General features: G+C 35.7%; 2 protein-coding genes across 10 annotated transcripts in view; one reads left to right on the top strand and one right to left on the bottom strand.

Annotated features, from left to right (window-relative positions):
- Positions 1–13,839, top strand: part of CASK (calcium/calmodulin dependent serine protein kinase) — a 234,217-nt gene that overhangs the window by 120,649 nt on the left and 99,729 nt on the right. For all 9 annotated transcript variants that reach the window (XM_087756254.1, XM_087756258.1, XM_087756261.1 and 6 more), the window contains one exon: positions 11,714–11,816. In XM_087756254.1, the coding sequence (XP_087612380.1) occupies positions 11,714–11,816 (103 nt within the window). The remainder of the gene's footprint in view (positions 1–11,713; positions 11,817–13,839) is intronic.
- Positions 5,951–9,540, bottom strand: GPR34 (G protein-coupled receptor 34). Its single transcript, XM_009468541.2, has 2 exons — positions 9,283–9,540; positions 5,951–7,509 (listed from the first exon to the last, which is right to left on the bottom strand). The coding sequence occupies exon 2, from the start codon at positions 7,483–7,485 to the stop codon at positions 6,343–6,345; it is 1,143 nt and encodes a 380-aa protein (XP_009466816.1). The 5' UTR covers positions 7,486–7,509; positions 9,283–9,540; the 3' UTR covers positions 5,951–6,342.

A 13,839-nucleotide genomic window follows, 5' to 3' on the forward strand; every position in this document is an offset into this window, starting at 1 on the left:
AAAAATCTTCCAACATTTTTATGCTTCAGGCCTTTAATGCTAAATACTTTGTATTTTTTCCCCAATGACATTCTTTGTGCAGCTCCCAGAGGTCTCTCTAACTGTATGCGCTTCTAAAAAAGCGGTGGCTGTGTTTTGGTCATGATGATTTTTACTTTTAACTTCAGAAATCAGTTTTTAATGTGAAAACTGTGTTGATCATCATAGTCAAACAGGAAGCTTTTCTGTGGTTTTCTGCACCATACTATAATTTGTGGGTTTTTAAAGTTAAATATGTTTGTGTATAACAGCTTTTTGGCTTTTCCAGGTTCTTCTTAAGCTTCCATGAAAACACAAAAGTAATAAAGCAAAAATAAAAACGTAAAACTTGGCAATAAAAGCAAAACTGATACTTAAAAGGTAGATTCTGTTGGCTGCAAGCTGTGGAGTTCTGGCTGCAAAATTAATTCCTTGCTGATAAAGAACATTTCTATACCCCCTGACAAAAATGATCCTGTCTTTTCATCAGGCTTCTAATTTGTTGTAGACCATGCTTATGTTAACATCTTTACCTAGTGAGAATTTTTGTGGAAGGAATAGCAAGTATATTTTTCTTTTTAAAGCACAGTCATTTATATCCATGGTTTGAAAGAAGCTGGCCTTGCTTTGTAATAAGTGCAAAGCTGCACTACCCCTCTCTTTATGCAAACTTAAAGGAGCCAGGACTCACCATTTACAGACAAAAGCAAGATAACTTTTGAAAGTAGCATGTACCGGAATATATTATTGTGGTATATTTTAAAGAATTTATTCAGCTTGTTAAACCATAGGCTTATAAGTAAACCCTAGCTTTTTTTTCTTCCCCTCCTCATTTTGTTTCTCATCTTGCAGTACTATGATATACAATTAGCCATTTCTCTGCCATTTATGTTCTTATTTCTACAGTTCCCACTCTGTGCAGTTTGAATGTTAAGGCTTTTTCCAGCTTCATCCTTTCCCCCCAGTTATTCTCACTCTCATGATATCTGTGAACGACTTCTGTGCAAGGATTTTTCCTACCTATTCACTCTACAAGCAGTGAGTGGTGACAGCTTTGTAGCACCTTCTCTGTTCTCTTGGATTCCACAGAGCCCTCAGCAGTTGGGATTTTGTGTAAGGGATGGAAAAAAGGCTGGCAGAAGATTCCCAGTGCTACAGAGAATATGTTGACAATATATTTCTCGATTGGTGGAACATTATCAATGGGTTCTTTTTCTCTGTACGCTTTATTTGTACTGTGCAACACAACTCCCTCCTCTCCACCCTGAGTCTGTAAGTGCTTTCAGAGAGAGCATTAAACTAAAGCGTCCATATGTGGATTTTCCAGTTCCAGGAATAATGTGACTTTCACTTGTTTATCAGTGATGTGAGTTGCACTCCTCATTTATGGTTTCATTGACTGATGTTGTGAGGGAAGTTGTTAAATTAAATTTTTCCATGTTGTTTTATCGAAACAATTGATACTTGTCTGCTTTCGTGAAAAACACCAATTTGCAGGTTAAAACCGTAATTACAGTTAATTTCAGTGTGAAAATGAAAGTTGATGTTGTGGTTTAACCCAGGTAGGCAGGTAAGCCCCACACAGCCGCTCGCTCGCTCCCCCTCGGTGGGATGGAGAAGAGAATCAGAAGGGTAAAAGTGCAAAACCTTGTTTATGATTTCTGTCTCTTCCCCCCCCTTCTTGTGGCTGCTCTGCTGCAGAACAGGCTGCTGCTTCTGATGCTCCCCTCTGTTACCTCTAACACGGTCTGGTCAAATTTGTCGTTATCTTGAACCCTTTGAGCCTCACATTGGGTGCCGAAAAGGGTTGTTGTGGTTTAATTCTAGTAGGCAGCTAAGCCCTGCACAGCCACTCACTTACTCCCCCTCCAGTGGGCTGTGGGGGAGAATTGGCAGGCTAAAAGAGAGAAAACTTACGGTTTGAGATAAATAGAGTTTAAGAAGTTTAAAGAAAAGGGGGGGAAAAAAAAAAAGAAAAACAAGCGATGCAAAAAACCTCAGTTGCTCACCACCAGCTGACAGATGCTGAGCCAGTTCCTGAGAAATGGCTGCCCTGGCAAACTTCCTCCCCAGCTTTTATTGCTGAGCACAAGGTCATGTGGTGTGGGATATCCCTTTGGTCAGCTGGGCTCAGCTGGCCTGGTTGTGTCCACTCCCAACTTCTTGGGCACCCCCAGCCTGCTCACTGGCAGGGTGATGTGAGAAGAAAAGGCCTTGATGCTGTGCAAGCACTATTCTGTAATAACTAAAACATTGCTGTTCTGTGATAACTAAACCACTTTTCATCACAAACCTAAAACATAGCTCCATACAAGCTACTATGAAGAAACTTAACTCTATCCCAGCCAAAACTAGTACAGCTGTTTACTCAAACCAGGTACACTTTGATATGTTTATGATTCAAGTTATAAACTTGTATCTGGCAAACAGTTTTGTTTCTTGGCTTATGCTTTCCATTCATTTTAAGGAATATATGTATGAAAATGTAGCTATTAATGTATTTGTCAAATCTAAAAAGTATAGAAGTGACTAGCCAGCATGTATACTTTATATGCATTTTGTGACTAGTATTTATTCTAATGAAGAATATGTGCTCCTTTTTACATAGTAAAAAAGAGGTGACATTTTGGTACACCAACTGAAATTTGAAGATGTGTTGTAGATTTGAATAAAGAAGGAAAACGAGGTTCATGCAGGTTATGTGGAGGCATGCATTGAGTTAGCCTCTACCTACAGAAAGAAGAATAAATAGAAGGATTTTCCTGTTGAAATTCAGCTGAAGACTCAACTAATTGCTATAGTTGGTCCTGATAGCACTTAGGAAGCACTGCTAAGACGAAAAGTAGGAGACAATATTAAAGCAACTAATTATATGGTCATTTGACATGTCACAGTGTAACTTTCAGCAGACATCCCAAGATGCTTCAGGACTGTTTGCTCTTCAGTAATATTGGTTTGCAGAGCCTGGCATTTTACCCTCAAATCTGGAAAAATTGATTGCAGAAAAAAAAATATGTAAGGATTAAATATTTTTAAAAAATAGTAAAGATACCTGCTTTTTTTTTTTTTTTGGTCAGTAGTAATTGTTTCCTACATGACCATGCTGTCTAGTTTCAGATCCTTTTCTGAGCCAGTTGATATATCTGGCCTTTAACATCTTGAAGCACTGATTTACATAGCTGTGGAAATCCATAAGTATTTTCACTTGTCTAGTTGCTTTTTGGGGTTGGTTTTTTGTTCTAACTGCTACTCCCTTAATGTCACACTTTGACAAACATCATCTAGTCATACTTGTTCCCCTCTTCTGTGCCATACCTGCCGTTATAGACTTGTGCTCCCTTACAGATTGTCATTTCTGAGCTAAAGAGTTGATTTATTTCATGCAGTCTGTATAGAATCTGTATCATATAAATTATACAATAGCACAATGGTGACTTCTCAGGGTTTTTTCCTCCTAATTTTAACAGTCTGTTTGCTCTTTTATTGCTGTTGAGCAGAGAGTTATATCTTGAACTTTTTTTTAGGTTTGACTACCCTGAATAGTTGTGTGTTGTTTGAAAACTTTGTCATCTCCTTAATGTCACTTATTCCAGATTGTAGTGTTAAACATGTTTGTAAATGTATCTATTCGCAGATTCTTGGGGAGTATCATGGAGAAAAAGGACTATGTATTTTTAAGCTTTCTTTCTGATTTTTAACCAGTTCTAAAACAAGGATTAACATGTAACATCCTAGGGTTTCTTAGAGCCTTTAGTAAGTGACCTTGCTGAAATCCAAGTATAGCAGATCACCTTTATCCCGGTGCTTCTCAGCTCTTCCAGAGAGCTCCTCTGTTATTGATTTTCTGGTACGTGGCTTTCCTCAAACAAATCCATTCACTTTTTCCTAGGGTACCTTATACACCCAAGCTTACGTAATTTTATTTGTCTTTATAGGTGCTACGGATTTGCCTAATACAAACATTAGACTGTAGCTCCTGAAATCTCTTTAAAAGATTTGGGTCGTATTTGCTGCTTGTGTACAGAGGCTGGTTTAAGTGATAGATTATCCTGTATTGAAATGCTTTTGAAATATTTTAGTGTGTAGCATGTAGTCCTGGGAAAGTGTTACTCTTCGATATTCCTTCTAAAATGTTGTTTTCTGAAACCTCATCTGCTGATAATGTGCATGGCTTCCTTGGTGCTCCTTCTTTACAATCTGTATGTAGAGAGAGCTGTCATGTAGAACACATCTGATCATTGCAAATAGGTATGGGTGTTAAGGCTTTTCTCTTGAAGAAAATACTGACTAGATATCACTGTTGAAATTATTAAAATCAAAAAGCCCAGGTAATACTATTCACATGATGGACCAGAATCTTGAACTTGTACTGCAAGACTATTTTCCTGTTGTCCTTTTATGTATTTAGTTGCTTACAAAATAATATTATAGTAACCAAATACACGTTGCATAATTTACAAATGCATGCCCAGAATACTAAGGTGGTCTGGTTTTTGTGGAACGCATTTCTATTTGCCTTTGGCTTTAAAAGTCAACTTCATTTGTAGCATTGAAGCCCTGTACTATTACTTGATCTTCTGAAGAGATCAGAGTCTATATTTGCAATCGTGCAGTGTCCATGAACTGCAATCCTTGTAAGTGAAAATTGTCATTTAAATGGAACACTTTCTTCAAAAGAGTTTTAGAATTCAAATGTTGTTTAAGTCTCACCGCATTGTTCATGTCCATCCTACCCCGTGTTCATATACACGGCTAGTCATTGTAATTTGTTTAACGTGTTTATATACAGTTTCACCAAAACTGAATGAAGTCAAATCACATAAAAATTAAACCAAGTTTATATCTAGCAGAGATGAAGTGTTATGTTTACTTTGTTCAATAAGAGTTCTGTAAAACCCGAATATTGTACAGAATTAGTAAAAATCCACAAGTTTTGACACAGATTTGGCATTAAAAGTCACATGATCCATCAGAGAAGTTACTGGTAGTTGTATTAAAACCGACTTCTTTACGCTAGCTTACTTGAGCAATATTGCTTGTGTGTGTTCAGGATAATAAATCCTTATTTTATGGAGCTTAACATCTAGTGCCTAATTCATTCACCTTTCTGGCCTGTCATGCCCGACGTTTAAGTTGTTCTTGGTATAACTGCCTCTTTACTCATCTTTGGGTCTAACAACCCCCACCTTCAGCCCCCCTTTTTTAAACAATGTTACAGTTTGAAATTTTTGTTTGTGCCTAAACACATAAACCTGTTTGGTTTTAATCAGAGAATATAGTTGTATCTATGGGACGTTGCTGTTATATTGCTATTTACGTAGCATCAGCAATTATCAAGATTATTTTAATCATACGAAAAGAGAAGATCTGTGCCAGGGAGGAAGCGTGCAGCTGAAATGCCTGGCTTCAGAAATCTGTAAGTAGACCAGTAACTGAGCCTTAGCAAAGATCAGAGCTGACGCGTTAGGTGTTGACGAGAGCTGATTTTTCTATTCTGCTTTTTATGCTCAGTTCTGTGAGTTTATTTTCCTGTTGAACTACTTTGTGTAGCTGCAGTCACCAAATTTGTCAGTTTGAAGGAAATTTTAGGTAACTGAAAATACCCGTATGTCATCTCTCCTTCTTTAATTTCTAATTTTTCAAAAGCATTGCTTTCTTTTCCTCAGGTGTCCAACCTTGGCATTCATTAAAATGTTGAAAATATAATAAGAGGCTTAGGAGGCTTGAATATTTTAATTTTGCTGTTTAATAAAACTAAGCGTATCTTCTGTAATTATAACTGAATTAATAGCAGTCGTATTCTTCACCTCATTTTTAAGCCACATATGTTGCTAAATTCTCAAATATTTCCTTGGAAAAAATACTTCCATAAGTGTAGTTAAAATGCTGATCTCTTTGAAACCTATTGAAACAGAGAAGTACATAAAATCTGTAATGGTTTATATAGCTCTTTTGAATAGGACACAATTTACTTTTTGCAAAATTCATCTATTATTTACACACACAAGTTGGTAATATTAATGTCAATATACAAGAGTCCTTATACAGGTTCAAACCACTTTGTGGAAATCTCCTTAAACAGTTAGTGTTCTAGTTTAGTCCAACAGAAGACATCTGAGAACTTCCTATTTTGTTTTCTTGGATAAACAAGAGTGAAGTACTTCTGAAAAGTAACTTCTCGTTTTCACAAACAGAAGTGAGACTTCTCATTTTTTAACAGGAAGAAAGAGGCAGGATTAGTAGCTGTACAATATTGCCTTTGGTACATCTTAAATTGATGTCCTGGAGTGACAGAGAGAAGCTAGTATCCATTCATTTAAACAATCAAATCAGAGACTTCTTCTTTAAAAAACTTGAGTAGGGAGTGGTAGTAGATAATCGCTCTTGTGTATATTGTCCAAGCTTTATTTCTGAAGTGCTGTCCAGAGTTAGGCCTGCATCTCCATGAAGTCTTCTGCAAATAAGTTGGAATACAGTCTTACGGACACTTCTGGACATTAGGAAATACATAACTGGATCTAAGCAGCTGTTAAAAGATGAAAATATGAGCATCGCCTCATTGCATTTGTGAATTATTTCCTTCCAATAACAAGACGGATTTTGTAACTGTGATGTAATGTAGACAAACCGGAACACGTGGTAAGGAACAAAACAGATGGTGAAAATAATGAGTACAATGAAGGAATTCCTTGCTGTCTGGGTGTATTTTCCTGCATTGGGAAAATTTGCTCTTTTCTTTGAAATTTTCAGAAGGTTCTTGGCAATTTTAACATATGAAAGTATCAAAAGGAAAAAAAAAATCCAAAAAATGATTACAATAATATAATTTAAAATTGCTTCTGTCATTGCATTCTGTTTATTTCGGTAATGAAAGCACATAGTAGAATTGCTGTCCTCACTCTTAAAGAAAGCTGGTGCAACTACTATTATAAATCCTGTTAGTGCAAGTGCCCACACCATGCAACAAATACATACACTTCGTGTAGTAATTAACATTTTAGGGTGCTTCACAGACTTATTTATTTTTATATAACGATCTAGACTAATTAGTCCCAACAGTACTATGCTAATATACATGTTCATATAAAATAGAGTTCCTACAATCTTGCATAAAATCAGTCCAAACATCCAGGTGTTTTTGGTAACATGGTAGATAATTCGGAAGGGAAGACAGAAGATCAGCAGAAGGTCTGCAATGGCTACATTTAGCAAGTAAACTTGGATAGAATTCCTTTTCTGATGAATGCACAGGAAAGCAAACAGAGCTGTAATATTTCCAACCAATCCAACAACAAAAATAATAGAGTAAAAAACTATCAAAGCAAGTGACAGTGAGTTGTCTTCTAAGGGACAACTGGCATTGTTTTGAATTTCTGAAGCATTTGTGGCTAGGTTGGTTTGGTTACTCCAGAAGACTTCCTTGTATGGCAGAATGGTCAGTAAATCAGCTGAAGCTGCAGCCATCATTTGTGAGGATTTTTTTTAGCTCTTCTGTAGGGATGCAAAGAGAAATTTTAAGAATTATATCGCCATGGGACCATTTTCACATGTTTGCTTGCTTTATTGCATACGGTCTTACGTGATACAAACGTAAAACATAAAAACATAAACATATTATATGTGATATAAACATAAAAGGCAATAACTAAAAAAAGCAAATGCACCAAAGTATTGCTGTAGCTGAGTAGAAGAAGGACTTTCAGCCAGATATCATGATATGATGTAAGTCTAGAATAATTGGTTCCCTGTTTTTCTTCTCGTGAACTAGGCAAGCACAGATGGTACAAAGCACTCACACAGATAACTGTTTTTGTAATTACGTCTTTATTACTGCCTTGTATTGTTTTAAAAATCAACTATTATGTTTTGCTGCAAATTTTAGAAATTTAAATTTTTTGTTTTATCTGTAAGTACAAATAATTTTTTTAAGTTCTGATGTTAGGATTAATCTTTCTGACACAGTAAAGTTTTTAATTAAGATGCAAAAAAGGGTAAGCTTAGCTAAGTGAAGTATTCTTGGTGTTGATACAAAGTACATAGAAATATATCAAAACAATTCTAAACTCATCAGTATTCATTTTAATTAAGTACCCAGGATCTCTTGCATGAAAGTCACTAGTTTTCAATCAGAAAAGCAATTGTCAATTAATATTTATTTGGGTATGTAATCTGTTATAAGTAACTCTGTGAGTCACTACTACTACAGTAGCTTGTTTTTAATAATTCATATCTTCATGTAAATGTAAGTATTTTTCATTTAGCTTTCATTTTATATATTTACATCTTCCTTGTGTTCATTTCAAAGTTTTTAATTTCAGTAAGCTTGTTTTTGACCAGGAAGGTACAATCTGGAAGATAAAAGTCAGTTTTGACTGAAGAAGGAAAACCAAAAAAGTGTGTGGTTAGGAGAGTAGAATCAAAATGAGCTGTTTAGAGAGATAATTAAGACTGATTAGTAACGATACAACTTTTCTCCATAATTTGTATGTCATCATGATAAAAGATTCCATAAATAAGTTTATTTAGATTTTTTTTTTTTAAAGGAGCAAGTTTTTTTCCCCTAATCTCACAAAAACTTCAGATTTGGTTTTGGTACCCTAAACTTAGTTGTCTGACAACAGTAATAAGAAAACAAAAAACCCAACAAAATTTGCATGCTAGGTCTTAAAAATGCAAATTTACATTTAAATGTGTGATATAGCTACAGCAGTAAAAATGGCAGCATTTCTGGTAAAATTCTTAGTAAGACCTAACGTACATACAGAGTCTGAATTATTGAGAGGACAGTCTAAAATATTTTAACATCCTACTTTGGCTGATCTTAGAATTGCATTTAATTTGTATGATATGTTAGCAGTTTTAAAAATATTTCTGCTTTCATATTTGGCATTTTCATATTCTCAGGGCAAGCAGTAATTTTAAAAGTTTGTTTAAAGAAACCGATGCTTTCAAATACATCTTGAAACGTATCTACTACTATAATTTCTGGTTTATGTTGCTTTTCTATAAAAATGCTTGACATCATGACTGTCATAAGTAATGACAAGTTTTAGGTCAATGAGAGAGAGAAAAAATAATTACACTGCAGATACGTTAGAAACATAACTTAGCTATCATAAGTTTTGTCATCTGTAAGCAAGCAGGCATGCTTAAACATAGGTATACTTAAGAAAGGGTTTGAAGGTCAGTAGTACCTTTGCAGTTACGAGAAATTTTAATAGAAATTTGTTTTCCTGTAGCTTAAATATAAAAGAAGCCACTTACCATTCATATATTGAGAACTTCTCCTGATTTTTAAAACCGCTGGTGAAGATAGGGAGGAGTAACATGCAAGTCCTCTTATTAGAAAGCTAAAGCACTAGCTTCTGTATGAAAGTGATGAGAATCAGCTGACACAGTACAATTAGCAACAGGGGGAAGTTTAACTAGTGTTGCAACTGTTTTTTTAAAAGATATTTTTAACTAGCAAAGCTCAGTCTATTGAAAAGATCAATTTTGCTGTTAGCTCGGCTTTGCTGGGAGAGGTTCTATAATAAAGTTTTCTCCGAGTTTCACTCTGAAATGGAGATATGGATTTTTTTCTCAGAAACTTTGTTTCTCGTGAGCAATGTCAGTGGCCACCTTTTTCAATGACAATTATGTTGGTACAGCCTATCGTCTTTTTAATACTGTCATGGAAATAGTATCACTTTTTCAAATGCAGAGTAAAGAGAAATCAACAGGACAGTGAAAAAGTACATTTTGCTTATGTTGGTGTAGTTCTCCTCCCATCTACCTTCCTCCTTGGCTGGGGTTAGAAATTTGAGGCTGATCTTTTTCACTCAAAATTACAGCAATGAGAGAATGTGAAAGTGCCCAAAGTGTGCAGCTTAACATTTTAATAAGGCAGAAGTGAAATACAATGTTCAGAGATAATACCACCTGGTACTACTATTTTAAATAGGATAGAAGGGATTGAAATTGCAAATTTATAAATGGATTCTAGAAGTCCTGATAGAAGGTACGCTAAATTTAATGATCATCTCAAGAACATTGTCTTGACTTAGTATTCTCCTTAGCATTTGAAATGAGAATTTCCATGTTAACTTTCTTAATACGTTATCTGGTGAGGAATCAAGCTTTTATGGGATTCTGCAGATTTCAGTTAGAATTATAAACAGGCTATGCATTTTTACTTGAAGGTGCTTGTTCTCATACACTTGAAACTTTTTAAAAGAGTGGTTACAGATGATGACTTTATAGGTAGTCAGACTGAGCTTGTTGTAGCTCCTTTGCACTGAGTTCCTAGTTTTGTAATTTAAGCAGTAATGTATTCCCAAGAAGCAGTATACAAATTTGACATTCTTCCTTTTAAATAATGTGGTTGACTGCAAAGGGAGGCTTTGAGTAAATGCAGGAAGTCACTTGGTATTAAATGCAGTAGTTTGGCTATGTGTATTAAATCCTGTAGTGGTTTAACCCCAGCCAGTAACTAAGCGCCGCACAGCCACTCGCTCACTCCCTGCTCCCCAGTGGGATGGGGGAGAGAACTGGAAGGGTAAAAGTGAGAAAACTCATGGGTGAGATAAGAACAGTAAGTAAAATAAAATAGAATAGTAGTAATAATAATAACAACAATATAATAATAATACAATAATAATATACAAAGCAAGTGATACACTATACAATTGCACACCACCCACTGACCAATGCCCAGCTTGTCCCCAAGCAGCAATTGCTGCCCCCCAGCCAACTCCCCCAGTGTATGTACTGAGCATGACGCCATACGGTATGGCATAGCCCTTTGGCCAGTCTGGGTCAGCTGTCCTGGCTGTGCCCCCTCCCAGCTTCTTGTGCACTGGGCAGAACATGGGAAGCTGGAAAGTCCTTGACTGGTGTAAGCACTGCTCAGCAGCATCAGTGTGTTATCACCATTATTCTCATCCTAAATCCAAACGACAGCACTATACCAGCTACTAGGAAGAAAATTAACTTTATCCAAGCTGAAACCAGGACAATCCTAAATTGTGTTCTAATAGATTTTGTCTAATGTTCTAATAGATGTTGCCTCCTCCTACACCAGGCAGTATGCATCCAAACTGTTGTGTAATACCATTCCATTTTTATACATTACACCTCACTCTTATTAGCGGAAAGACTGTGCCTGGAATCCAGTTTAGAAACCTAAACAATTTCCCCCCCTTTCTGGAATACTTATTAGAAACATCACAGGGATGTTCCTTTTCTTTTATGCAGTTGGGAAGTGATCAGTGAATTCTGTGATTAAGGCTCAAAATAGTGTTTTATGTTCTCTGTGTGAAGGATAAGATCCCTCAAAGTTTATCATAGGCAGGATATTTCTGCTGGAGAATTGAAACAGTATAAGGCTTAAGGGTGGAAGGTAAAAAGAAAAAATAACGCCAGTTAAGCAATTATAGGCATTAATTTTAATCTCCATTTTATTGTGATTCACTTCGTGTTCCTTGCGAGTTCTGTTAAGTCCTGAAAGGATTTTGCTGTGCCTGGGACTTTTGAAAGGGAAGCCAATGAAGAAGAAGGATTCCATGCCAGGGAAAAAAACCTGAAATTAAGAAATCCTTTCAAAAAACCCCCAAAGATTCTAGCTTCTGTTCGCAAATTTGTGAACATAAATTCTAAGATGCAAATTGTATTTCTCAGGTAATCTAATAATTTGTCTGGGTTTTTGTCTTTTCAGCCACACTGTGTATTGCTTGCCTCAAAAGAGAATTCAGCCCCAGTAAAGCTTGGTGGCTTCGGGGTAGCAATTCAGTTAGGAGAGTCTGGGCTAGTTGCTGGAGGTAAGAAATTTTCCTTCAAAGTTATATAATATTATGCATGTTGTACTGCAGAGTTCTGTTCTTCTGACGCAGCCTGGCCTACAAAAGAAGAGCTTAAAAATAATCTTTCACTAAAGACTTTGTTAACATTATAAATGCACACAGTTAATCTAAATTGCTAGTAGAATGCAAGATTGTTGTGCATGCATATACTGAGTATTAAATCCCTCTAAATGTTACTCAATGGGAGCTTACACTGGTTTGATCCAAATAAAATTGAAAAAAAAAGCAAAGAATTTTCCATTTTAATACAAGCTGTGGCATTAATTCTTCCATGCTTGACAAAGCAAATCAAATAAAAATGCTATCAGGATTGAAATGTATGTCAAAGCAATTGAGTAAGGACTTACTACAGCATCCTTAATGCTCCCCTATGTTTCTTAGGCAATTTCTGTCAGAATGCTATGCTGTTTAATAGCAAAATCTTAGAGTTTTCACATGTGACTCTTTTCTGTGTTTTAATATTTCATTGTAATTATTGCATAAGACATCAATATCTTGATATGTATGTATATTTTTTGACTAAGTGTGTTTTGTTTTCTGTGGATTTTATTTCCTCTAGCTGCCTTCCATATTGTTCCAGACAATAGGGTTATGCTTTAATCAGCCTGCACAGATGAAGACCCAATCAATTTTCTGATGCTTTCATTGCCAGAGTAGGAGACCACAACAAAAGATTTTGTTAGTTTTATTTTTTTTTTCTTCAAAATGAGTAACTTCCTCTCAGTACCATGCTTCTTCAAAAACTCAGATTTCCTAATCTAATTACTTAAAGGTCTGCGTCAATTTGGCTTTTATATGCTCTTTAAAATAAAATATAAGCGTACCAACAGCTTCCATTCTCTTCCAGATATCGCTAATACCCATGAAATATCGAGGTATCTTATTACCTAGAGACCTAGATACATTTTTTCAAAGAAAATATCCATTCAGTTAAGCAGCTGTTGTTTCCTTAATAAAAAGGTCACTCTTTTCTTTACTTTTCCTGTGTTTCTCAAATTTTTGTACCTCAGCCACTGCTTTTTTTAGTGATAGTTCCTACACTTTTGTTCCTCTCTTTTTTTTCTTCTTTATATTCTCACTGAGCAACTTTATCCATTTCTTCTGTTTCAGCTGCTCTTCTGGAGGTAGTCAGATACAGTGTACTTTCTTTTAGCCTACTAGCTGCCTCGCAAGAAACCTCAAGTTCAACTTGGGAAAAAAAATCCTGCATTTTTCCCCAAATTTGTCATGTCCTTCCTTTCCTGTTACCATTCACTGTTCTGCAATCGCACTCATCGTTCATGTGCCCAAGCTCTGGGCAGTTATCAGTACTGGTCTGGTCTTTCCTTTTCTATGTAAAAATGTTTTCATTCCTTTCTGGTTCTGTTTGCAGTACTTATAGAAGTTTCTTTCTTAAGCCTTATCAGTATAATATTTCGCTGTATCTGTATCTTTTACCTCATCCATCTCAACTTCTGCCATATCTGTCTGCCTTCATATTTTTTTGTTTTGCTCTCTCTCAACTGTCATTTCCAATTTGTAGCCTTCTCATTAGCACTTGTTACTTTCAGCTTCAAATTCCTCTTGCTTTTAGGAATACCCAGAATAATTCCATTTCATTTATATACCACAGAAGGTCTCAGTTCTACTACTTGTTTTAAGCTTTCTCCTTAACAGACTCTTTATCTCTTTCTCCTCATATTCCATTCCAGTCTTTATACCACAAACTACATCTGTTATCTGGCAATTCTTTTTCCCGTCCAAAGTCCTACCTGAAGGCATATGACTAGGCAGTCCCCTACACAGCACTTGCAAGATTTTATTTCTTCAACTTTACAGTATCACCCCATATGTGTTATATGAAAGTTAACAATACTGTCTGTTTGAACTGGGCTATAAATTTCTTGTAAAAAATTGTTTATCTACATATTTGTTTGTTATCCATATTCCCTATAGATAAGTTTTGTTTTGTAATAATAATAATAACAATAATAAATTACAG

Source organism: Nipponia nippon, unplaced genomic scaffold (assembly GCF_047370975.1).
Source record: "Nipponia nippon isolate SJK-2023a ecotype South Korea unplaced genomic scaffold, ASM4737097v1 scaffold_2, whole genome shotgun sequence".
NCBI lineage: Eukaryota > Metazoa > Chordata > Aves > Pelecaniformes > Threskiornithidae > Nipponia > Nipponia nippon.

Bases quoted from the DNA above. Each gene is read 5' to 3' on its own strand.
- GPR34 (XM_009468541.2), bottom strand. From the start codon at position 7,485: ATGATGGCTGCAGCTTCAGCTGATTTACTGACCATTCTGCCATACAAG.